This window comes from Piliocolobus tephrosceles, chromosome 2, assembly GCF_002776525.5.
Source record: "Piliocolobus tephrosceles isolate RC106 chromosome 2, ASM277652v3, whole genome shotgun sequence".
NCBI classification, from domain to species: Eukaryota; Metazoa; Chordata; class Mammalia; order Primates; family Cercopithecidae; genus Piliocolobus; species Piliocolobus tephrosceles.
Genome location: NC_045435.1, coordinates 82,650,698 through 82,676,144, shown reverse-complemented (window position 1 = coordinate 82,676,144; position 25,447 = coordinate 82,650,698). Strand labels below are relative to the sequence as shown.

General features: G+C 48.9%; 1 protein-coding gene across 4 annotated transcripts in view; it reads left to right on the top strand.

Annotated features, from left to right (window-relative positions):
* Positions 1-25,447, top strand: part of CACNA1D (calcium voltage-gated channel subunit alpha1 D) — a 333,155-nt gene that overhangs the window by 299,834 nt on the left and 7,874 nt on the right. For 3 of the 4 annotated variants that reach the window (XM_023189554.2, XM_023189555.2, XM_023189556.1), the window contains 7 exons: positions 1,296-1,397; positions 6,825-6,955; positions 20,221-20,337; positions 21,033-21,400; positions 22,116-22,142; positions 23,417-23,566; positions 24,972-25,135. In XM_023189554.2, coding sequence (XP_023045322.1) covers positions 1,296-1,397; positions 6,825-6,955; positions 20,221-20,337; positions 21,033-21,400; positions 22,116-22,142; positions 23,417-23,566; positions 24,972-25,135 — 1,059 coding nt within the window. The remainder of the gene's footprint in view (positions 1-1,295; positions 1,398-6,824; positions 6,956-20,220; positions 20,338-21,032; positions 21,401-22,115; positions 22,143-23,416; positions 23,567-24,971; positions 25,136-25,447) is intronic. The other variant, XM_023189557.2, reaches the window with a different exon arrangement.

The following is a 25,447-nucleotide window of genomic DNA, read 5'->3' as shown; positions in this document are numbered from 1 at the left end:
TCCACGTCGGGCTGGCCGGCTGGCTCCTGCCTCCTGTTTCCTCATCCTTTATCTCCTTCCTTTATGCTTCACTTTGTCCCAGAATGTTTTGAGTTGACTCATACTACTGCTTACTACATAGCAGGGGAAACAGGCATGGTATCGGAGCAGAGACGGAGCCATCACAAATGAACTCACTCCAGCCATCCCTAACTGGTTGTATGACCTGCAGTGAGGGATGTCACTGGTCAGAGCTGTAGTTTCTTTCCCTATAAAAAGGAAGTAAATACAGGGATGTCCAGGAGGTCCTGAGGATGAAATGAGGTGATGTCTGCAAAAGCTCCTTTGTAGTGCCTGGCACATAGTCAGCACTTGAGAAATACAGAAGCATCTTCCCAGCTGAGAGACCAAACCAGCATGGCCTTCACAGCCATGCTCAGCCCTGGTCAAATCCTGGTAAAACTGGCACTAGAGTGTGGCCATTGGAGCTGGCTCAGTGGCGACTTCGCAGGTGGAATGGAAAGCAAATTGCAACAGGCTGAGGAGTGACCAGGAGATGGGGGGAGGTGGGAGGTGGAGACCTCGAGGAGAGCTCACTCTCTGAGGCACTGGTGGAGGAAAGGAAAGAGGAGGCAGCAAGGGACTCATGCTGAGTGCAGGCAGGTGACTTCTTACAACCCTAGAGCCCAGGGAGACGCAATCCAGCAAAGCCAGCCTCTTTCAGCCTAACAGGGGCGCCTCGTGGCATGCTTGTCTGTACCTGGCCCCAGGCCAGCATTGTTAAGGGCTCCAGAAGGCAGAATGGTCCTCTATGCTGACGTGTTAGTTGAAAAGACAAGTGTAAGCTCATATAATAAAAGGCCAAGGTTATGTTGTATGGTTGAGCACATATAGTAGGAATTGAGAGTCTTATTTGGGTGAAATTTAGGCTGGATCTTCAAGGAAGGAGGTACGATTTGGAAGAATCTGTGAAAGAGCGGAAGGCAAAGGCATTCTGGGCTAGGAACAATGGAAAGCAAATAGCAGGTGTCAGTTGTGGGAGGGCAGGATGGAATTAGAGTGGAACAGGCCTTGAATCTCAGGGTGAACCATGTTTGTTCCCATGGTGGAGGGACTTCCCACTGGAAAGGCATGATCTCTGTTGCTGAACATACGAAGTGTGTTTGCCCCTGGCTGGGGAGAGCCTGGTGGGAGGGGAGCCCCATCAGAGGGCAGTGTGTTCATCCAGGTCGGGCTGGGACGAGGCTGTGCAAACGGAGGAGGCGCTGGGGAACAGAAACGAAGCTTGCCTTTCCCCTTTTGTTTTTTGAATCCAGGGAACCTGGAGCAAGCTAATGAAGAACTTCGGGCTGTGATAAAGAAAATTTGGAAGAAAACCAGCATGAAATTACTTGACCAAGTTGTCCCTCCAGCTGGTGGTCAGTGCAATCTATTTCCTAAGTAGTCCTTGGCCAGTGCTTTGGTTTTAATGCTAGTGTCTCCAGAAAGTCCAGAGAGAGTTTGCAAAATGCTTTATGTGTCAGAGCATTAAGGCCAACTGATAAAGAAAGCCCTTTGGCCATTTGGTGTGATTATTTGGGGTTTAATATGAAGAACATTCCAGACAGAGGAGAGGCTTCAGTGAAAAGCAAACCAAAACTCACATGACTGGTTTTGCAGGGATTTCCTTTTTGGTGGAGGAATTAATGTTTGAGGACAAGATTGTGATCTCAAAGTGAAAAGCCTATATTTTTTGTCCAAAATGAAATACTCAAAAGTCGTTTCCAATTACCCTTCAGTATATTGTTGAAAATGTCCCATGAAAAATAGATAGCTTTCAGGAAATTGTATTTTTGAAATGTTCTTATCAAGACTGAATTTACTACCATAATTACCAAAAATGCCCTTTTAACTAACAGGCATGCTTATTTCCTTTCGTTATTTCGTTATCACAAAATAACTAACCTTCTTCGAATTTTTATATATATAAAAACCATCTCTATATATACATACATACAGTATATATATATGTATATGTATATATATATATGCATATTGGTTTTGCATTTTTATTTAAGTACATGTGGACTTAGATGTTGAGATGGTTGTTGTTGACTGTTCTGTTTCCAAGTTTTAAAGGTGCAGGATCTGTTCACCCAGTACCACCACACCAGCATTCTAGCATCCTTGAGCCATGGGCATGTGATGAGCCTTTGGTGTGTTTCATGACCAACCGAACGTTTATAGTGTCACTGCCCCCACAGCTTTTGAGACTGGTCTGGCTCAGGTCTGATAGCTGACTTGGGATCCGGGTCACCCCTGAGAAGGTGATGAGCTCTGGCTCTTGGGGTGCAGACAGAGCAGCATGCCAGCCAGCTCTGCTCCTTAGCATGAAGCGAGAAGCAGCGTGAGCTTTTGTTGCTGAAGGGGTTACCTGTAGCTGGCACGGCCACCGGCTCAAAGCTGGGGAAGACGGTCCAGAAAGAAATGATAAAATGAAAACAAATGGGCCGGGCGCGGTGGCTCAAGCCTGTAATCCCGGCACTTTGGGAGGCCGAGACGGGCGGATCACGAGGTCAGGAGATCGAGACCATCCTGGCTAACCCGGTGAAACCCCGTCTCTACTAAAAAATACAAAAAACTAGCCGGGCGAGGTGGCGGGCGCCTGTAGTCCCAGCTACTCGGGAGGCTGAGGCAGGAGAATGGTGTGAACCCAGGAGGCGGAGCTTGCAGTGAGCTGAGATCCGGCCACTGCACTCCAGCCTGGGCGACAGAGCGAGACTCCGTCTCAAAAAAAAAAAGAAAAGAAAAGAAAAAGAAAAAGAAAACAAATGAACCACAATAACAAAACAAAAAACCCTCCCACCTAGAGAACCCTGGCTTCCCCCAGGAGAACTGATACTGCACATTTAAAACAACTCTTTGGTTTTCATTCTTTTCTTTGTAGCTGCACATCCAAGAGCTTGCATGGCTTAGATGAAATGCTTTTGAAAAACTGTTGTAACAATATGCTTGAGGTTTTTCTGCAGCCTCCATTTCTTTCACCTCGCAGTCTTTCAGAATATTCTGAAGCAATTCTGTTTTAGGGTGGTGGCATGGAATCAGAGTTATCTCTTGCCAACTGTATTCCCCTACATTGTTTCTTGAAATACAGATGCATGCTTCAGAATAGCGGGCTATGCCTGTCTATGTAAACCTTCCCCTGCGAGCCGAGGACCCTGCTCCTCCCTTGCTCCACCTCACATCTCTCTTGGAACACCACCTTCGTCACAACCAGCCGAAGTCCCACGTTAATGCCCATCCTCGTGAAATGCCCTTGGAGGGTGTCATTTGCATTACTATGAAACTTCATTTCTTTTCATTTTACCAAAAGAAAAGTCCAGAATTTAGCTCACCATTGAAGCTCCCTTCCTTTGAAAAGCTGATCAACTTTTAGCTTTATCAGACTTCTAGTAGAGTGGAAATCTTCTTCTTTCTTGGTCCAATAACTGGACTTAGCCTTTTCTATTTCTTAAAATGGATTGGAGTTTAGGATGACGAGTTTTAATCTCTTCCACAACAGCAGTGAGAGGCAGTGTGAAGCACAAGAAGAGAGAGGTGGGGTGTTAGGAGGAGACGGAAGGCTCTACAAGCTCCCTGCCTTTGTTGAGTGATATGCCCAGTGCAGGGCTTATCGGGGCTGAATCTCATATGAGTGCTGTGGCCACCAAGGAAGTTCAGAAGGTAGTGGCCATCAGGCTTTGGTGCATAGACTCTGGAAGAGTTGCTGGACAGGCTTTGCTCTCCACATTCATCATTTGTCTGTCTTTCCTCTTTTATCTTCTAGTAGACCCATGTCCCCAACCTTTACTGCATCACAGCACACTTAGAAAAAGATATTTGCATACCCCTCTGGGCAATAGATGTGGAGTTCTTGAGGCTGAGGGCCTCAGCATCCCCTACACCATCACCTGGTCAAGAAGCAGGAGACTGGGTAAGGCCAGCCTCCACTCCAGGTGGCTGCAACTGGCAGGTGTGGTGTGCTCAGGAAGTCCCTTTTAGCCCTGGTGATAGAGCTGAGTAGGATGCTGGTCTTAGGTGGGTTTGCTGGTGTGCTGTGAGGCGTGGCCCAGCTCCTCATGAGCCCGATGATGAAGTCAGGAATGAACTGTGGATCTGTGGGCACACATCAGGCTTGCTTCACTCCCAGTGGCCCGGGGGCCTCGGCTGCCCCCTCGCCATCAGTGCTGAGCTGCCTCATCTCTGCCTCTCAGCTCAGGTTCTCACCTCTGCTCTTCAGCCTTCCTCTGCCATCTTGTGGGTCCTTCCCCTTCATTTCAGAAGTTCTCTCTCCTCCCCGGGACTCTCCTCCATCCTTGACCTGGATCCTTTGCTCCTTTGCCCTGAAGAGCACACTGAGCTGCCTCCATTGCCTTCTTTTCAGTCCGGAGCCCAGACAGCCTCCTTGTATTCATTCCTTCTGTTCCTCCCTGTTCTGTCCTGCTGTAGCTTTGACTTTTCTTGTTCTTAGGAACTCTTCCTTGGGCCTAGTCTCCTAATTAGCTCGGTGTCTCAATGGGGAAGACGAAGTGACCCTTCAGTTTTTTCCTGTAGAGCCCTGGATGGGTCTGCCTCTGCTCTGGAGGCTGAAGGGAGATCAGAGGTAGGCCTGCATTTGCGGGAAGCATCAGGGTGGAATGAGGTGTGGATCTTCTGCAGGTAGAGCCAGGGCTTTTCTGGGCCCCACAGAGAAGATTGAGAGCCCTGGACTACAGAGGAAGGCTGTGGCATGGCAGGACACCGGAGACCATCTCTGGGGTCCCTGGAGGCACTAGCTAGACAACAGTGTGTCCACCTTTTGTGTGCAGCCTGGGACAGGGATACATTTGCATGGTGTGAGAGGCAGCTCTGAAGAAGCCGGCAGCCATTGTGGCTGGAGACGGCCATCTCTGGAGAGGTGGTGTGAGGATAGGACCCCAGGCTCGGGGGGCACACTGTCCTGTGTTAAGGTCCCAGCTAGACTGAGCTGGGCAAGTCATTTCGCCTCTCTCCATCTGTTGACGGGGGCGTGGTGAGCAGATCCACCACGTCAGAGTTGTGAAGAGGCCATGAGACCCACATGGAATTCTTCTTACACAGGGCTTGGCACCTATAGGTGTCCAACAGAAGGGGCTGGCTAGAGCTAGAGCTGATATTCCAAACACACCCTGAGCAAATGGGGAGGCTGGAGAGTACAGCAAGCGGTGAAATACCAGGACCTGAGTGTTCTCTGCTCACCTCCTTGCCTTCTTGCCTATGGACCTTGCATCATTAGACAAGCCAAGGCTGATTAGGGACTGTGTTTTACATGCTACTCAGAGCCTTTGGCTTACCTGGATGCCCCCTACACCACTCCAGGACTATCTTGGCTTGAGTTTAGAAGGAACAGAACACTTCTCCAGGCCAGACCACCTGAGACAGCCTTGTCACACAGTAACACTCAGTGGCTTCTGACAGGGAGGACTGGAGAGGCAGGCCAAAGAGGCCCGGGCATCTCCCGTGGGGACCACAAGATGTTGGCAGCACCTCCTGGATGGGCACTAAGTGAAGCCCACCCCGGGTGCATTAGTGAAGGATGATGCTTCTCCACGTCCCCCAGCCCATCAAGCTCCAGGATCCCTATGAATGGATGCCACCGTCGGCACATTTTAAAATAAGGGTAACTCAGGCTCATCATCGTCAAGTGCCCAGCACTTAGGACAGCCCAAGCCAGGCAGCTGAGTGCTTTACCTGCTTCCTCCCACATAATCCTCATGGCTCCTCTGAGAGGCTTATCCCCACTTTACAGATGAGAAAGCTCAGAGAGGTTGAGCCCCCTGCCCCCAGATCAGCATGTAGCTCTTGCAAGGGCAGCCAGGCCTAAAAGCCAGCTGCTCTGCAGCCTTCGGAGCAGCAACCATTCCTCCTTCAGCCTCTGCAAGTCGTGGTCAGTGGACCGCCAGGCGCCACATGGCCCCACACACATGCGAGGGGCTACTAAAGTGGTCGTAAGCTTTCCCCCCAAGAGACGCAGCACACTGAAGATTTGGTGGCAAGCAGCCGTGGGAGAGCCATGGGGCGCATTTACATGTCCAAAGTGGTTTACCATGAGACAGCCAGAGCCTCTATTCTGCCTCATGCATCACCTTTAAAGTCATCAGCAGAGTTCTGATTCCCCAACCATACATGTTGGAGGTTGTTTCTGAACAAAGCAAAAATAAGCCCAGCTCAACTTTGAGGTTGGTTGGAGCTGTCACTACAGTGCAGAAAATGAGCTGTTCAGAATTACAAACCAAGAAATGGTATACGGAGCTTATTGGTGGAGAATGTGGGGCGGGGAGCTCATGAAAATCTGAATTTGCAGTCACTTTTCTAAACCTTCCTCTCCTTCTGAGCGTGTATGTCACCTTTCTAGGTCTCTATCTTGAGACATCGGGATTTGGATGGTTAATTGCCCTTGATAAGTTTATGGTAGTTATACATGCAAATCCCTATGCACAGGGGTGAAATGTGGCCGGTGAAGCCTCCTTTTGTTTTGTAATTTTTATTTTAAGTAAATAACCAAGACAGCATTTCATAGTGTTACTAATATGCTGCTCTATTAAACTCATAACAAATATATTATTTTCTGCAACCTCGAATATCAGTTCATTTAACTGACACTAATTTTGAGCCTTAGTTGCTTTGCAAAACCTTGCTTTTTGCTGGTTTGAGACTCCTCTGTTATATGCTGAGACCTCGGTGCCTTCTGCGCCATACCGCCCGCCCGCCCCACTCTGCCCCTGCCCCTGCCCCAGCCAGAAGCAAGTGTTTAGGCTCTTGGTCTAATGTGCTGATTCGGGAGAGCTCTGTCTGGTCTCTCCGTTTAGATGATGAGGTAACCGTGGGGAAGTTCTATGCCACTTTCCTGATACAGGACTACTTTAGGAAATTCAAGAAACGGAAAGAACAAGGACTGGTGGGAAAGTACCCTGCGAAGAACACCACAATTGCCCTACAGGTGAATTGTTGTCTCATTTTGTTTTCTCTCTTCACTAACGATTTTACAAGCTTATTTGAAATACTAGAGAGCTGCCTATTCATGGTTGAGCAGTACCACAAGGATTTTGTTTAGACTGAGATACTACACACTCCCCCAAATGTGGACTAGCCATTTCTGGGCCACAAGGTAAGTGCTTCCCTCCCCCCTGCCTTCCCCATGGAGCCCTGCACCTGCCACCACCCACGTGGCAGGGCTGCCAGGACGGAGAGGAGCGAGTGCTGCCCTCGCACCCCAGCCCCGCCAGGCAGTGTCCTCCAAGCAGGCACCCACCTTCCCCACAGCCCTGGGCTCCAGGGTTCTGGCTGCCCAGTGAATGAACAGCTTTCCATCTGAACGCAAGTGCTTTGTTTTGTTTCTGTTTGTTTCTTACCCCACTGCTTGTTGGTTTTTGGTCCATTTCAGTAACATCCATCACCTCCTAGTATGTACTCTGTGTGTGTGTGTGTGTGTGTGTGTGTGTGTGGTGTGTCTGTCTCTGTGTGTTGTCTCCTGATGGCCACAAGGCCAGCTGTGCACATGCTATGCTCTCATGCCCTGGCCAGCCTCTGGGCCCTCTCCCTCCTCCACCTGGGCCCTGCTCCCGGCTCCTAGAGTGTGGATGTGGCTTTCGGGAACCTCTAGTACCAGCCAGGGTCCTTGCATGTGAGGAATGTAGAATCCTAGGGAAGCCCAAAACTCTGGGATGGGAAGCAGGTATGTGGAGGGGCAAAGAAGGCACGATGAGGACCAGCAGGAAGAGGGGCTAGGAAGGTGGTCTGTGAGTGCCGTGGATGAAGGAGGCAGGGCAAAGAGGGAGAAGATGCTAGGGACAGGGAAGAAAGAACCACAGAGGCTGACAAACAATCTGAAACAACTGACCTCTGCTGCCCCGAGTGCTCGGAATCCATCGTGGATAGGATAAAGACTTTTTACAAATCTATTTACGCCACAATTTTATGCCCCTGTTCTCAGCACATGTTAAATTTGGCCTTGTGGGTATTGATAAGGTTCAACATGGGAGAGTCCTTCACTCTTTTCCAGGGAAAAATGCCCAGCATCGTTGTGTTCAAAGTGATGGTAACAGCCAAAATGAGGGCTTATCTTTGATCTTGCTGAGAGAGAGAATATGAATATGAATATGAATATGAAAGCGAATGAGTGAATGACAAACACGAGCTGTGTGTGTATCTCATGGGTTAGTAGATGGCCTTGTGTGACAGTGACCTGCTGATTCATGGTGAAACCTCTGCTCTACCCAGACAGCTACAGGGGCTGGGGAAAGAGGCATGTGAGGGTTGGCAGGTGGACCATGAATCCGACTGAAGACAATGATCTTACTGCCTCTGATTACGTATCCTAAAGGTAGCTGAGGGAATCACAGGCTCAGTCACACAGCCCGTTGGCATCTCAGGTGGTAGGATTTACAGATGAAGCTTTCTCACTTCCAAACAATCCAGTTTGTAAAAGTGACGGCCCTCCTCCTGGTCTGCAGCTCACAGCTAGCGTCAGAGAGAGAAAGCAAACTGCAGAGATGTTTGCAGATTGGAAGAAGTCTCCGGTCCATCCCGCCTTGAGGACAGTGTGGCCAGGTTGGATGCCCGGAGAGGGAGTGATGAACATGCTTCTGCAGGCTTGTCCTTAACGGAGCCCCCTGCCCAGAAGACGAGACTGGTTAGATGGTTTAGTTCCATTTCCCACTGCCCTGGGCTTGTAGGGAATTGCTTATTGTTCTGGGAACCTAATTGGGACCAGAACTTGATCACTTTTCTGGAGGCGGGGGGACATAGTCTGTCATCGATGGTTGATGTCCTAACTTACAGCCAGCAAATTAGCTAGGTACCACAAGAATCTTGCATTTTCTGTAAGAGGTATGGGTGGCCACTTGGATGCAGGGTCATTTTTACTTTTTCTGAACCCCCAAGACTTCCCAATTAGACAATTTCAGCACTTTCTCTAGTGGCTGGAAATAGTGTTTTGATGTTTTAAGACATGCACAAACAATGCACAGCTAAGTCATTACCAGGTTTCATGTCTGGGGTTTTCTGAGTCTTAAGTTGAAGGGTCAAATGGCATGAATGACAGTGGCAGGTTGTGGGTTAAAAGACTCTCTTGCTTTGTGTTGCAATAATGTTGAGGGTTTCTCCTAAACGTTTTTCATTTTATTTATAGAGTTTCATTTTATTGATGAAATGCAAACATTTCCAGTTAGATGATACCAACATATTTTCACATGGCTCCATTGGGAGCTGAAGCATCGTCTGTAATTTATGTTGAGAATGCAGCCTGGAAAATTAAGTTGTGTTCATAATCTTAACAGAGAAACTGAAAATGTACTTGATTCTGAAACATTAAACATAGACATTTTTTTTGTCTCCTTAAAGGATAATTCTAATTGCATTTTGGCTTCCTGTGCTGTAGAAATGGCTGTGAGTGTGATGTGTTACTCCATGTTTAATTAGCATGAGGAGGCTTTCCTTTCTGCATGATGAAATACCGGGTGACGATGTAGCAGTTAGGAAAATTTGGTGGGACCGCAGTGGGAGAGTCGTACCTCCAGTGTAACTAGGACAAGGACACGGCCTCGGGAAGCCCGCCCCAAGAGTGGGCGTGGCCTGTTGAGATGGGGGGTGGCTTGCCTCCTCCCACGGCAGGGTGCCCCATGGCTGACAGACTGCGTGCTAATGGGAAGTGGAGCGTGGTCATCGCAGTGTGAGCGCAGAAGTGCGGACCTAGTGCGGACCTAGGCATGTGCGTGCTTGTGCTGCTTAGGGTGCAGTCTGTCTGAACAGCTTCCAGGACGGGCCCAAGACCTCTGCGCCCCCACTCCCAGAGAATGTTTTTTCAAGGACACACATACGCACTGTGGTTTTGAACCCTGTGGGCTCCATCTGATCTCCCTGTGTTCAGACCAACTGCAATGCTGCCTCCCACATGAAGGGGAATGGCTTGAGCTCCTGGATCCATGTACGGGAAGGAGCTCGGCATCCCGTGTCTTCTGGCCTCTGTGGTCTGAATGAGTGTGCAGTTTCCATCCTTCCATCCATCTTCATCATTAAAACCAACCTTCTCTCCAGCCCTTCTACAGAGGGAACTAGAGAGAAGCTGCATCAGGTCTTTTTTAATTTCCTCTTGCACATCTCCTACATGCCATGTTCACTTTGGGTTGACTCAGCATTCGCTCGTCATCCATTGTTGCTACATCTGAGTGACCTATGAGTTTCCGCTAGGGGCAAATAAATAAAGGAACACAGCCATGCAGCCATGAAAATTCTCAGTCCCCTTCCCAGCAGACAGCAATGCATGCTGAATGTCCCATCAGACCTTCTAGATGAGGACATCTGTGCAAGTTACAGACACTCATTAGTCCAGTGTCCTGTGGATGAGAAAAAGACCCCTAAGTGGGAAAAGTTTTGTTCATTTCTCTTTCTTTTAACATTCAAGAATTTTCTTTCTGCAAAAGACACGCACTCCAGTGGAATCCGAGGACACTATGTCCCCCACTCATCCCAGATGGGAGCCTTTCCATCCCTTTCGTAGGAAAGCTTTGGAGGGATAGTCCTTTTGCCTGTTTGGAAGTTTGGTTTAAGGAGGAGACCATTATTTCTAGCTATAAAGAATTAGGTTGTTAGGTTGAATAATTGTAAAGCCTGTGCCCGAGCCACCAGTTGGTGATGCAGGTGGTTGAGGGGAGATGTGGGTGGTATGTAAGAAACAAAGGACTCTCAGCCCCTGATGTGCCCCATGTGGTCTTCTTAGGGAGGCTCGATGCATCAAGACAGAAGAATATGGGATCCTCCACAGAGATTTAATCTGTAGAAGATTAAACACCTGTTGCCTGGTCCCCTTAGTCTAAAAAGTAGTGGAGTTTTGTTTTGTTATTTTTTTAAAGCATGATTCTACCTGAAGCCATCAAAAGGCTCTTTTTAAATTTTTTTCTTTTTCTAATCTAAGAGGAGAACAGATGCTAACAGATGAGATTTCACTGGCTGATTCGTTTGTTTCAGATGCTTGAACGGATGCTTTAGAATTTTCTGCCTGAGCTACGGCACCAAGCTGGTTAGTCGGAAGGCGTTTGTGGCTAAGGCCTTGAAAGGGAAAAGTCTCAAGTGGGCTTATTTCTACTGAAACAGCATTTCGGAAGAAATGCAGGAAAAAGCAGACCCAAGGCCCCAGGGAGACCCCTTCCAAGCAAAGCACTCCTCCGGAAGGTGGAAGCGGGGCCGTGGCTCATCTGCGGAGCCAGGGCTGCCTCTCGCGGACGTTGCTCACGGTGGTTCTTTTTCGTGAAAGGGATCGTACAAGTCTTAACAGTTTTCCCTTCCAAGCAGAGACTCAGAGAAAGGGAAAGAGTGAGAGAGAGCAAAGGAGGGGGGCAGCTGCCCCACAGAGAAATGAAATGAACACAACTTCCTGATGCTGGCCAGTAAAACAAAAAAATAAAAATAAAAATAAAAAGATTAAGCAGACCTGCCTAAGGTGGGCATCTGACTCCGTTCCAAAGTCCTGCATCCCTAGTTTGCCCGAACTCCCAAAGACTGGCAGGCCCCTCGGCGCTGAGCTGACAGAGTTCCTTTTGTATGCCAGTCCACCATGACCTCCTGAGCGTCCGGCCCTGCTCTCTGCAGTGACCTAGTCCAGAATGCAGTGAGAAGTGGACAGGCCAGGAAGCTCAGATACACCCATTGAAACTAACACATACACCCCGCATGCCAAACTCAATCCAGGCAACACCTCAGGTTCCATCTTAACGTGTCCACAGGAAACACCACCACACCCAAACCTCATCTAACATTGTCCGTCTTTAATTCGTGGTCAGAGCCAGTCTGGGGATGCCTCTTTGGAAGCAGTGTGGTCTAGTTTCAAGGGCACTGGGAGTCAGGGAACCTGGGTTCTAGTCCCAGTTTCAGCTTTCACTTGCTGCGTGACCTTGGGCAAGACACTTAACCTCTCTGTGCCTCAGTTTCCCCCATCTGTAAAATGGGGTTAATAATGTCGACCTACCTCACAGGGCTGTTGTGAGGAATAGCTAAGTGATTGTAAAGCACTTTGAACGTATAATTGCTTATTATTAAGACTACAACAATAATAATATCATATGCCTGTTTACTACCAGAACTTTAAGAAATTCTTGTTTTCCTTTGATCTCTTTTCTGTTCTGTACCGTACTTACCCATTGAGAAGGAGAATTCCCCCCTTTTAAAGATATCTAGGCAGTGCACAAAGATGTCAACAGAGGTAATTCTGCAGGTTGCATTTTCACATCTTAAGAATAGCAGATTTTTGCCCAAGATGTTGGTTGATGAGGGTGTCTGGTCTGGAATTCTCAGCTGATTCCAAATGGTGGTTGGAGTCTGTACATCTGATGCTGAACCCAAGACACCCCAAGTGGCCAGTTGGGATTTTAAGATCAACATTCAAAAGTAGCCATAGTGCAGAGGTCATGCAGAAGAATCTAAAAAAATTGAAGTCTCTGAAGTGTTTAGAGAAAAGAAGGGCTTATGAGCCCCTTTACCCTGCCCTGATCTGTACAGGCTGGAAGCCGTGTGTGTGTGCGAGTGCATGTGTATGCATGTGGGGCGTGCGGAGACGGGAAGAGAGAGAGAGCAGACTCGGGGGGGGGGACCCTATTCCTGTAGAAGTAGACACTCTTCCAAGCATCCTGGGAGGGCAAGAGTCCCAAAGGCTAGGCAGAGGGTGAGAGCAATGTCACCAGTGGGAAGTATGCTTTCTGAAAGCTTGTCCTTGGCGTGACTGACAGGGTCAATCCCAGCCTCAGGATCTTTTCCAGTGATGTCTTTTGTGCCTATGACATTTGCCCTTGGCTGCAGTGCTCCCTGCACCAAGAGGTCTGACCTACCTGGACTTCAGTGGACTTGCTGTCCTCATTATGGAAATGGGTCTAGCTCCCGACTCTGCTCCTACGTGTGTAAGTGTGCAGACTAGTTAACATCCAGGAGCTCGCATTAGGTGTTGTGAGTTCTCACAGCACAGTCCATAGGGCCCGAGGGCAGATTTGACTGCTTCATGCTGTACCACATGGTGATGTGGGGGATGGGGTGGAAAGCCAGGAACACTCCAGTGTGGCCAGGCCACTTCTCAAGATGTTGAAGCACAGCTGCACCTGGTATCAACAGCTGTCACCCTAGCACCTGAGTCTCCTTCCCCACTGCCAGCAGCCCCGCCCCTCCTGAGACTGCTGTGTGACTCAGCAACTACAGGTCTAGAGCCTGGCATTGCAGGGAGCCTCCAGGACCCTGCTGTGGTCCAAAGGCCCACTTCTGCTCTGATTGGGCAGCGCCTGGGTATATTAAGTTATAAGAATTCATGAGGAATGTGATGTATCATCCCTGAAAGGGAAGCCGGTTGGCCCTGTGGGCGCTGGTGAGAAGCTGATCTGCCCTCAGACAGACAGTTCCTCTGTCTGTCTTTGACCCACCCGATGGTGAGTTGATTCAGTGCTGAAGGATGGCATGTGCCTACCCCCCTGTATGTGTCACCCTGTCTCAGAGGGCCAGTGTGACCAACCTTCTAGATCCAAGATTCCATACACTCAGGCCTCGGCAGAAAGGCCCCAAGCGATTCAAGTGGGCAGCGTCTCCACGTGCCTTCTCCACGCTCCTCAAATAAGTAAAAACTGACAAGTGACCACTTTCTAGATGGGATTTAGGGAGTGATTTAAATGGAACAAGAGAGTTTTCTCTACTTGGGCCTGGCTGTTTTGCTGGGGAATGGCATTGGCTAAGGTTGGTAGCCAAGGCCAGCTTAGAAAAGACAGCCAGGAATCAGGAAGGCTGCTTCCACCTTCAACTCAAAAGGGAAAGAAGGCTTCCTGAAACTTGATTTGCAGTCAAACTGCAGAGACACCTCTGTCATTTCTCTTAAAGTGTTGGCAGAGAAGTGTAGCTTCTAGTGTAGAGAAAGTTGTGAGAGACGACTCAAGTTCATTATTTAGAATCTTCACAGACACACACAGCAAACTTGGCACCCCCAACACCAGCATCCATAGGCTAAACTCTTCAGCTCCTGGATAGAAGATGAGAGGCAGGCCAGTATACATCCTAGGGAAGCAAAGGTAAGATTGGACATCAGGCTCTTCTCAACTAGCTTACATGTGGAACAACCCAATTAAAAATTAATCCACTGGACTGTTGGGTACTACATTCTATACTCTTTCAGAAAGTGAGGAGATCTCGCTTCTTTGAAAATAATAATTACGTTCAGAAGTCTTTGAGAAGAAAGAGTTGCTGAAAAGAAGTGAAGTGATGTGACATAGTAGTAAAAGGTGGTAATTATCGTGGCTTATTATTTAGTACCATGCACCTAGTGTCCTCTGGCAGCCCAGTTCTGTCATGATTAGATGATCTGTTTGAAGGAGCTGGCTAAGACTTACTAACAGTTCCAGGGTGGGTAGAAACCAGGTGAGTTATTCTCCTTGGCACCCCTTAGACCTAAGGGACACAGCTGTTTGGGAACTTGGAAGGGCACATCATTCTAAAGCATGCTGAAGGCAACCCATTGAGAAGTCCCAAAGGTCGGCTCAGAGAAGCCATAGGAAGGCCATTTCTTCCAAGAATGGAGAAAGGTCCACAGAATAGCAGGAATCCTAGATGGTGTAAAAAGTCTGCATCTGAAGAAAAAGTAGTAGTGCCTGTTGGAGGATAGATTGGTCAGCAGTTATCAAACTTTTTGGTCTTTGGACCCTTTTATACTCTACATTATTGAAGACCCTTGTGTGTCAATATTTACTGTCTTAGAAATTAAAACTGAGCAGTTTTTAAAACAAGAGTATGCAAGCACAAAGATGCCAGGGTGATGACATTACACATCAGGCGGCCTTTGAAAACCTCACTGTGCTCTCACGAGAGGATGAGAGTGTTCAAGGCTAAGAACATCCTTATATTATGCAAATCACAGTGACCTCATGGACCGCTGACAGTGTCTTGGGATGCCCCAAGGTCCCTGGAACACACCTGGGAACTGCTGCTTTGGGGGAATGCTACCAGGTTCCCCTAAAGGCAGAGCGTGCTGGAGCCTTTTAATCATCTCCCTTGTTAAAGAGGCTCCTGTGCAGCGGCACTGCCCTAACTGGAACCGGTCTCCCCGCTCCAGCCCCTTCCCAGTCTCAGCCCATTTCCCCAAGGCATGGAGCTGCTGTGTCCTCATTCGTCTAGCATGGCCGAGTCTTGCTGCCTGTGCTGATCTGCAGGTGTGATGGTCTGAGTCAGGGCAGGATCAAAAGTGTTTTTAAAAGTCAGCTCCCCTGAGTGCACAATTGGGACCAAGGATGTGTGCCAAACAGGATCCGTTTCAGGGATAGCTTGTGATCATTTGTCATCTCCATGCTGACTTAGGAATATAAGAGCTCTGCTAGGATAGTCAAAAGAGGGTTAGCCTTGATCAGGTGGCACTCCACAGTCGTGATGATAGGTGAGTAAGTGTGTGATTCAGACTCCAATCTAGCACTCTTTCTCAGTAGGTGCAGTGACTTGGCCTGGGTGGTGGTCGAGGTGGAGAGTTTGGGAGAGGTGAGGCAGCCCAGTGTCACAGGAAGAACAGGCTTAGAGGCCAAGAGTCCTCATTGAGCCTTTGACTCATTTGGGTACATAATGTAACCACATGGGAATAACCTTTGCTCTCCCTTCCTCCCAGAATCTAGTGGAATATTCATATGTAACCTCACAATGACTGGAATAAAGATGCTATCAGAATAGAAGTTGTGATTTACAGCTTCTGCTAAGCCTAAATTTTACAGAATGCTCTATTATCAGGAAACTGGCAAGACTTTCTGATTCGGTTGTTAAAATTACAACAGAATCAGATTCTTGATTGCACCAAGAATCAAGGTGGAACTGAAACAGCTCTCACATTGTGTGCAGGCAAAGGTCATATTTTGGGTAATTTCTTTAAAGTTTCCTTTATCTTTCCAAGCGATGGGAATAGTGCAACCCCTATGGGAGCTCGTGGCGGTCATGTTACCCCTGACTTTTCAGTGAGGGAATCACTGTGGATTACTAACAGAGCGCCAGGATTCCAACCCTTTATATCTGACACAAGGACCATTCACAAGGGACACAAAAGCCACCATCACATTTTCCCTGGAGGAGAGTGGTGTTAAAATAAGGGGTGTGCATGTGTGATGCGCTGAGGAGGCGGACAGCAGCTTGCAGATGAGCAGGTTTATTCCATAAGAACTTCATCTCATTCTGTTTTCGAATGGAACTAGTCTAAAAAGGTCCCCCTCATTGGGTATAGACTGAATCCTGCTAAAGGGTTAACCAGAACTTGTCACCAGCGAGATGACTGTGTACAGGGCCAGCCTAGGCTGAGTGCAGCCTGCCTGTGATGGGGAACAGGCTCTGCCAGGCACGGTTCTTTGGCTGGAGTCTGAAAGCCTGGTGCTTGTACCCTGAAGATGAATGGCCTGGCCCAGTCCTGACTAGAGACATGCATCTCTTTTCTCCACTGCTACAGCGTAGGTCCAGGACAGGGCTTCAGGCACTTGTGCATGCTTGCTGAGGGCTGGCAGATGGCTGGTGTGTCTGATAGAGCTAGCTTAGGGACACAGGCAGCAAAAGCATTGCAAATGCATCTAGGCAGGAGAAACTTAACCCTAAAAGTGGGCAGGAGAAAGGAAGGTAAATGGGTGTTCATATTTGATGTCAAAATATCATCATGTTATGCTATTCAGAAGTGTTTAGAGACATTTTAGTTTTTTTGGTAACTTAATCATTCAATAGAGTATCTATGAAATTCCAACTAAATGGTGTCTAAAATTTTAAGCAGCAGTCTACAGGCAAAGCGCCAACATTTCTTTTTTAAAAAATATTTACGATAACATCTAGCATTTTAAAATCAACCAGAAACTAGGCTTGATTCTGTTTAATATTTTATAAGATTGGACATCTTAAAATAAGTCAATAATGTTTATATTTTATAGCAATTCTGTGTTTCTTCAAAACCATATTCCTGCTGTGATGTTAATGGAGTGACTTTATATGGCTTTAATTGTGTTGGTTTAAGTGCTAATGACCACTTTTCAAATGAAAATAGTATTTTGCTGATAGAGGTAGACACAGATATGAAATATGAAAGAATAGATAATTTTACTGATTGTAAAGTGTTTATCCCAAGGAAAAAAATGTTCTTTTTTTTAGGGCTGTGGAAAAGTAATTTTTTCAAGAGTCTAAGATAGTTTTCTGTATTTCTGGGGACTGGAACTTGTGCCTATGGAATTTTGGGAGCAGCCTAAGCTACCTTTTAGCTTGATATGTGTGCTAGAAAAACTTCATTACCATGTTTTGTGATATGTAATAAATTCAGGGTGCTGTGCTTAAGCTTCATGTCAATTCTAGTTTGGGAACATCTGTTTCCCTCACTCCCAGTTGTGGGGGACAGCCTGACCTGGCCCTCCCCAGATCACATGTGAAAAAGTAGAGTCAGTCCCTGACTCTTACGAGGTGTGTTTTTCCCTGCCTGGAACAAGCAGAATATAATCATGATTTCTGACTCTCTGCTTCTGTGTCTGGGAAGAGCGATGCTTTCTCTCCTCCTCTAATGTCTCTTTAATAAATATGTTGTCATTATTTGTCTTTGGAAGTGGCAACTTGGGCCACCTTTCAACCTTCTCCGTGATTTATGTTGCAAACAAATTCTCTGTCCTATGTCTGTTCATTGCACTATCTTGTCGACTGAATCCTAATCTTGTGTATCACTGAAGATGTGCTGGAGACAGTTTTTGTTTCTATTATGCAATTATGTTATATGTGTATTTCAGTGAAATGTCAACCCGTCAACAGAGGATGATGTTAAAAATTATCCAAATAAATAGTTTTCTATTTCTTTTAATCAGACCTAGTCCAATCAGTTGAATGACAGTAAATAGGATTATATGTTGTTTAAACTTGGGAGCATTCCTGGCCTTTACTGCCTTGTAATATGGATTAATGTACCAAATTTACTTGGGGGTGTTGACTTGAGTGCATTATAACCTATGTTTATTTTGTGGAAGCAGCAGCAAGTGTCTCAAACCTTGTCTTTTTGTTTGGGAGCCTTAGATATGTAACAGACTTTTCTTCCCAGTTGATCCAAAATCAGAAGTGAAACCCTTGCTTAGCTCATCATCCCTCAATAATTTACCCTAGGAAGCTCTGAATGAAATGCAGGCTGTTGAGTACTGCTGGGCATGACCTTTCTTCACATTCCTGCAGCTGTGCTGTGTAAGAGCTTTTACCAAGGTAACATTACAGTTGTCTTCTTGATGTTTCCATGAGAATGGCAGGTGGGTCAACCTCAGAACCAAATGACCTCCCAGGCTCAGATGTGCTGAATTTGGGGATCCTGAGAGAGGGAAAGTGTGTGTGTGTGTGTGAATGCATGTACGTGTATGCACAAGCATACACACATGCATCCTGAGCCTGTGATCAGAGGGACAGGAGAGCGAGAAGCAGCCTCACTGACCACCCCAAGAACTGTCTTGGTTTGACGTGGGACATGACTGTCTGTCCCCTATAAGATCTCAGCATTCCTAGCCAGGAAGCTTAAAGCTTTCGTTCCTGGCTCTTCTTTCACCTTCAGAATTCACTAAATGGAAAGATCTGCTGCTCTGTCTTCACAGAATGGCTCAAATCAAACCCAACCTGGCACCATTTTTAGCAGAATTGTCTCAAAGGCTGGGTGCTTTTATGCACCAGGCTATTTTTATAAGGGCGTCTCGGGAAGTTCCTGTGTGACTTTACATTCTAAATTAACATCACCAGCACTGGCATTGGCAAGTGCATGGGACCAGTTTTGAGCGTCCCCAGACCAGGGGGACCCAGCCCTGATGGATCTGGCCAGACTGCGGCCACTGTCCCCTCCTCCTCCCTGCACCACTGCTGGGTATCTCTTTTACTACGTGTATGTCTCAGGGATGGTCATCATGCCTCTCTGTCCCTGCCACAGCTGCCCACATGCTACCAGGTGTTGTGGAGGAAGGACAGGGAAGCGGTCTCCTCCCATGAGGACCCACCACTTAGCCCAGTTTTCCTTTGCAAACCACCCTGAGGTCGAAGCATTTGCTGCGCAGCCAGTGTCTTAGCTGTTCTCCAGGCCTTTATGGCTACGGAGCTGTGGGCAGACTGCCAGTGAGTGAGGAGGGGCTGCCTGGATACAGGACCCTAGACCCAGGGCAGAGAGGACATGCCTCGTTCAGTTGCAGGTCTTTTGGTGGAAAAGGTTAAAGTTGCCATGCAGTCCCTATTAGTCTTCAACTCAGCATACTGTTTTTCTTCAAATTGGTGGTCAAAACATAATTCTCTCAGAGCTGGAGCAGTACCTTCCTCCATGCACCGTGCATAAGCATCTTGGAATGCTTCCCTAATGAAGCTGTGAACAATTGAAGGGCTTCTCCTGGGCCCTGTCCCAACATAGCAGGGACCACAGTGAGGAAGGCAGTTGTGAGGGCCCCAGGGAAGATGCAGAGTGTTTGTGAGGGGCCCGGAGGGGTCTCCCAGTGGGGTCTTCTGGTGGGTCTTGCACTGTCTGCAAAGGCTGATGAGCTACTTTCAATTTGTTGTGATCTTCAAAAAGCGGACCCCCTGTTGGTGAGTTCTCAGCCTGCACACAGGCTACAGGCCAGGGCATCCTGATGACCACAGTGGCTGGGTCTGTGTGCGTGTCAGTCTGCTCCGTCGTGGTCCGAGTGTGCTGGTGGTTGCAGTGTGTTGTGTCACTCACTCGTTCCATGGCTTTTTAGCAGAACCAGTGGCCTGAGGGCTGATTGGTCTGCCTGTGCCTCTGGTACCTACACCTAGGCTTCCTCATCCTAGATGCATCCAGGGAGTCCATATCACCCTCCCTTTAGATCGGCCAGGCTGTGCTCCTTGCCCTGCTCTGGGCTTGGAGAGATTGGGCTCTTGTAGGCGAGCCTACTGAAGACTGTCATTGAGACAGGGGCATAAGCTCTTGGCCTGGCAGACCCTAGCACTAGTAACCAGGCAGTGTTCCTTGGAAGGGGGGCTATTTGCAAAGGAAGTTACTGCGTTGCAGACCTCAGGCATCCTACCTAGGACCTTCTTGACCATCTGGATGCCTGACCATACCAGCAACCCTTAGACTGCCTTCAGTGACATCAGTCAGTGCCCTGGATTGGCTTTTGGGGAAGCCTTCCTCCCCACCGCTGAATCAGGAAGGAGCAAAGCCAGGACCCAGGCTGGCCCCAGGGCCCATGTATGGTCTAACCTGTTCTGCCATTTCCATTGATCTAGGCGGGATTAAGGACACTGCATGACATTGGGCCAGAAATCCGGCGTGCTATATCGTGTGATTTGCAAGATGACGAGCCTGAGGAAACAAAACGAGAAGAAGAAGATGATGTGTTCAAAGTAATTATTCCACGCCTAGCTACACACTGGCCACCTGGAAATAGCAGGGCAGGACTCCAGTTTGGGCAGTTAATGATCCACAGAAGAGTCTGGAGAATGCTGCCCAGCCCCAGGGTCTAGAGGGGCTTTCAGACCACACCTTCCCCCTCCTACAGACCCTCCCCGTGCATCAGCACCTTTTCTAGGGCCAGGCCAGCTCTTTCCCTGAGTTTACCCACCATCCCCTCAGTGCCTGCTTCTGAGGAGCTCGGCCACAGCCACTGGCCATGTGGATGAGCATCCTGGTCCTGGGTCCTTCTGGCAGCTGCCCACGCTACCCTTCTTATGGGGCCAGCTCTTTGATCCACCAGCTGGCTTTCAGTCCCCCAGCCCAGAGAGCATGCCCAACCTTGGGGCCACCAGCCAGCCCAGCTGGGTATAAGTCACCCCAACTTGGAGCAACCGGAAGAGCACACTCGAGTGACAGCCGACAGCTTGCTCCCCAGCTCAGGAAATCGGTAACCTTCCTCATCTCGGGGGGACCAACTGCCACACAGCCACATTCACCCTGATCATTGAGACACTCAGATTGTTCTCCAGGAATCCTACGGAACTTGCCTAGAATTTGTTTTTCATGTAGAAAAAGTTACCTAACATAGCTAGTCTGCATCAAATACTTGTTAAATTACCTGGTGTTGTCTCCCATTATTTTGCAGAGAAATGGTGCCCTGCTTGGAAACCATGTCAATCATGTTAATAGTGATAGGAGAGATTCCCTTCAGCAGACCAATACCACCCACCGTCCCCTGCATGTCCAAAGGCCTTCAATTCCACCTGCAAGTGATACTGAGAAACCGCTGTTTCCTCCAGCAGGAAATTCGGTGTGTCATAACCATCATAACCATAATTCCATAGGAAAGCAAGTTCCCACCTCAACAAATGCCAATCTCAATAATGCCAATATGTCCAAAGCTGCCCATGGAAAGCGGCCCAGCATTGGGAACCTTGAGCATGTGTCTGAAAATGGGCATCATTCTTCCCACAAGCATGACCGGGAGCCTCAGAGAAGGTCCAGTGTGAAAAGGTAACCTTGACGGTGTGTTTGCACTTGCTCGTGTGGTGTCCGCCCGTGTTGCGTCTAGTCCCAAGGAGCAAGGCGCGTCTGTCCTCTGTGCTCTGGGGCATGGAGGAGGTTCCCCGTAGGCGTTTGTGTCAGGATCTGTGAGTGCCCCCCAGTTCATTGCCGCTTCTGACACTCTCCACGTGATGAACCTAAAGGATAAGGGCCACGTGCCATCCTACATCCTGCATGGGGGCGCCGAGGGGCCTTAAAACAGCAGCCACAAAACCCGCCTCTCAGTTGTGCTCACATACTGTGCAACAGGGGTCAGTGAATTGTTTCTCTAAAGGGTTAGTGAGTCAATATTTTAGGCTTTGAGGACCATACGGTCTTGCAGCTTCTCAGCTGTGCCGCTGCAGTGTGAAATATGTAAGTGAATGGTGTGGCTGTGTCCCAGTAACATTTCTCTTATGATGACTGAAATTTGAACTTCATATATTTACATATGATGAGATATTTTTTGTCTTGGGATTTTTTTTTTTTTTCAATCCTTTATAACTATGAAAACCATTTATAGCCCATGGGTCATAGAAGCCCAGGTGGCAGCCCCCATGTGGATGGCGAATCATAATTTGCTAACCCCTTCTCTAGGAGGTAGCCTGATGTTTGCATTGTAAATTTGGTTGGAAATTAACTTTTATTTTCTCCCTCCTTCCCATGTTATGCCTTTCCTGGATAGAACCCGCTATTATGAAACTTACATTAGGTATGTGCTCATTACCTGTTTTCGTGTTAAATACCGTGATGGTATGTTACCATCTGGCCTCTCTGAGTGCTGAAGAATGAGAAACACTTCTTCAGGCCAGCCTTTTAAAGGTTATCATAATTCATGGCTGGGGACTCAGAGGTCAAAGGTTGTTGCTTCTAAGCAAAGGCACCTTCAGATCCATATCTCCATCGACTGTTGCCATCCAAGGACGGGTGTCCACACACAAGGTGCACCCCATGGGCTGGCTCCTGCAGGCCTCACGATGGCATAGGACTATCCAGTGTGCACTTATGGGGGCCTCAGCCTGTGTGGCTGGCAGCTGCAGCTGCTCTCTGGGGTCAGGCTTCTTGTGGATGCTTTGCAGCATGACCCCAACCTCCTGAAGGTCAGGAATGGGATCTTGTCATTTTCCCTGAAGCCCTCGAGATATGTTAGTATATTCCACTCCACACGTATTGACCTGAGTTGAATCGTGGGCAGAATGCTCATTTTGTTGGGGACCAGGGGAGGATAGGTCTTCCGGTGTCGTGTTATCAAGTGAAGTCGGGAGCCACGTGGGCCCGAGCTGGGTGCAAGAAAGTGGAGAAGTCGGAGGAAGCACCATCCTTCCTTTGGAGAGAGGATTGACTTCACCAAAGCCTTTTCTGAGGGCTGAAGCCAGCATGAGCCGGGTTTCAGGGAGACTTACCACATTCCTGGGGCAGGGCAGCCTGTGGAAACATGGTGGACATGTTCTGTGACAGTTTCCCCTGTGGCACTGTATCCAGAACTCACTTGACCTTCCTGATTTGATATAGCAGAGGTCAGTGGCCAAGAAGCTCCTTTGTTCCAGGTTTTGAAGTCACACTGGGCTGGAGCTGGTGGACTAGAAGGAGAGGGAGGGATGAGAGCAGATGCCCTGGGAACCCAGGTCTTTTTCCCAGGGCCGCCGACCACTGTTTGCAGCATCGTAGGTCCATTTTTTTTTGTTCTGTTCTCCAAATTGCACCTATTCCTTTGGCTCCAAGGCCTCTGGACACAATGGTTTGACACCAACATTGTGCAGGGCACTGAGAGAGACCCTATCCTGGCATGCAGGCACACCACACACACAGACACACACACAGTGCTGTTGCCAGAAGCCTGAGCAGTCCAGTGCTGCCTGAGGCAGGTACATGCTGGGAGAAGCCAGGAGCATCCAGGCAGGGTTGCTGGCCGCATGCAGAGGTGCGGCTGCAGCAGGAATTATCTGCCGCCTGCCCAGGTTCTCAGATCCTCTCTCCCAACTGCAGGTCCGACTCAGGAGATGAGCAGCTCCCAACTATTTGCCGGGAAGACCCAGAGATACGTGGCTATTTCAGGGACCCCCGCTGCTTGGGGGAGCAGGAGTATTTCAGTAGCGAGGAGTGCTATGAGGATGACAGCTCACCCACCTGGAGCAGGTGAGCTGCTCTGGCTCCTGTGGAGAGCAGGAGGCCGTCCTGCCCTGGTGCTCTGCCTGCTCAGGAAGCCAGGGACACCGGCAGCTGCACTGGGCTTCCCCTAAAAAGCAAAACAGGAGCAGAAACTCCAGGCCAGAGGGAGAGTGGAGCTGGAGAAAGAGAGCCACAGAGAGGCAGGATGGGGACTATTCTTTCAGATCTGTTGCTTATTTCCACTAAGGGCCTCTGAGGCCTTTTAGCGAAAGCTTGGGAAATGGGAGCTGGGCCTGCTTCATGGCTGGGTTAATGCCTTTCCACCACCCCCTGTCTTTGGAGAGATCAGTTTTTGCTGAATTAACACTTGGAGCTCTGGTGGCCCCAGGACTCTGTGTGCACAGCGGCTTGGCCAGCCTGGAGCTCGGCCAGGTCCTCATGCACAGCACCTGCCTCCTGCCACTTCAAGGGGTCTCTTGGGGAGATGAAGAAACAAGGGGTCACTCAGCAGAGGGGTCCATCTGGCTTCTGTCCTGCAGAAAGAATGTTTGTAATTAGAATGAGCACTCTGCTTTAGGAAGCAGAGCAGGCGGCGCAGGCGGATGAAAATCACCCTCCGCCCTCTTCTCTGAACCACACCTCACTGTGACCAAGGGCCCAGTGAAGTGGAAGTGGAATGGCATTGAGGTGGCTTCTGGCATCTGAGTCACAGCCTGACCCTCACCCTCTGCTCCCGCGGCTCTTCCCTGTGTCTCCTTCAAATGCCTGACTTCTGAAACCACCGACTCGGAGCCAAATGAACTTGTGTTCCCTTCTCTAGAGCTTTTGTTCACGCTGTGGCCCCTGCTTGGATGCCCTCACTCCATCTGCTGGCCTCATCCCCCCTCTCAAGGGCCTTTTTATTTCCGTGACTGGAATTGAAATCCCTCTCCCACCCTGCAGAAAGAAAACCTCATGGAACCATATGAGTTCCTCTCTTCCAGCACTGGCTCTTTCCAGCTTGCATTCGATTTCTGTGTGCTCGTGGCATTTGCTAAGCCCATTGAAGGTGGGGCTCATGCTTCATGCATCTTGGTGTCCCTGGTGCCCAGTACCTGACAGAGGGAAGGCGCTCAGGAGAGGGGCGCTCAGGGAGGAAATGAGTGGGTGAGAGACTGGCTCACAGGACATCTGTGATCCACGTTTGCCCTGGAGCTGAGGGATCAAAACTGCCAGCACATCCTTCAGCACAGGCCTCCAGTCCTCAACCTTCCTATAATGGCCCTTGCTCTCCATCTGGAATCTTCCATGAAACTGAAGCCAGCCTTGTCCTCAGCCAGTCCTACTGTGTCCAAGGGAGGAGGTGGGGAGAGGAGCATGGATGTCAGTCTGGCAGGGTTGAGTGACAGAGCTTGTTACCTAGAACCTTACTGCCCTCTTCTCTGACCGCCAGGCAAAACTATGGCTACTACAGCAGATACCCAGGCAGAAACGTCGACTTTGAGAGGCCCCGAGGCTACCATCACCCCCAAGGATTCTTGGAGGACGATGACTCGCCCATTTGCTATGATTCACGGAGATCTCCAAGGAGACGCCTACTACCTCCCACCCCAGCATGTGAGGCCAGATTTTTTGTTTTGGGTGGAACCTCCCGGGGGACAGTGTGCCTCTCCCCCACCCCCGCTGTGGGGGCGGGTGATGGATGTGTGCTGCCAGGTGAGGACCCTTAGTCCTCAAGACCAGCCCCGGGTCAGAGAGTGTGTCTGCTTTCCTTTCTTTCTCATCCATATCCTGCGTGATAGATCTTCAGCCTCTTCAGCACTATGCTTGACTCTCTTCGAGAAGAGAGAGGCTGTGGGGCCCTAAGATTGCACACGCACATCTGGTAAGGGGTGTTTTGCATACATAGCATTGTCTTTGAACCTGGGA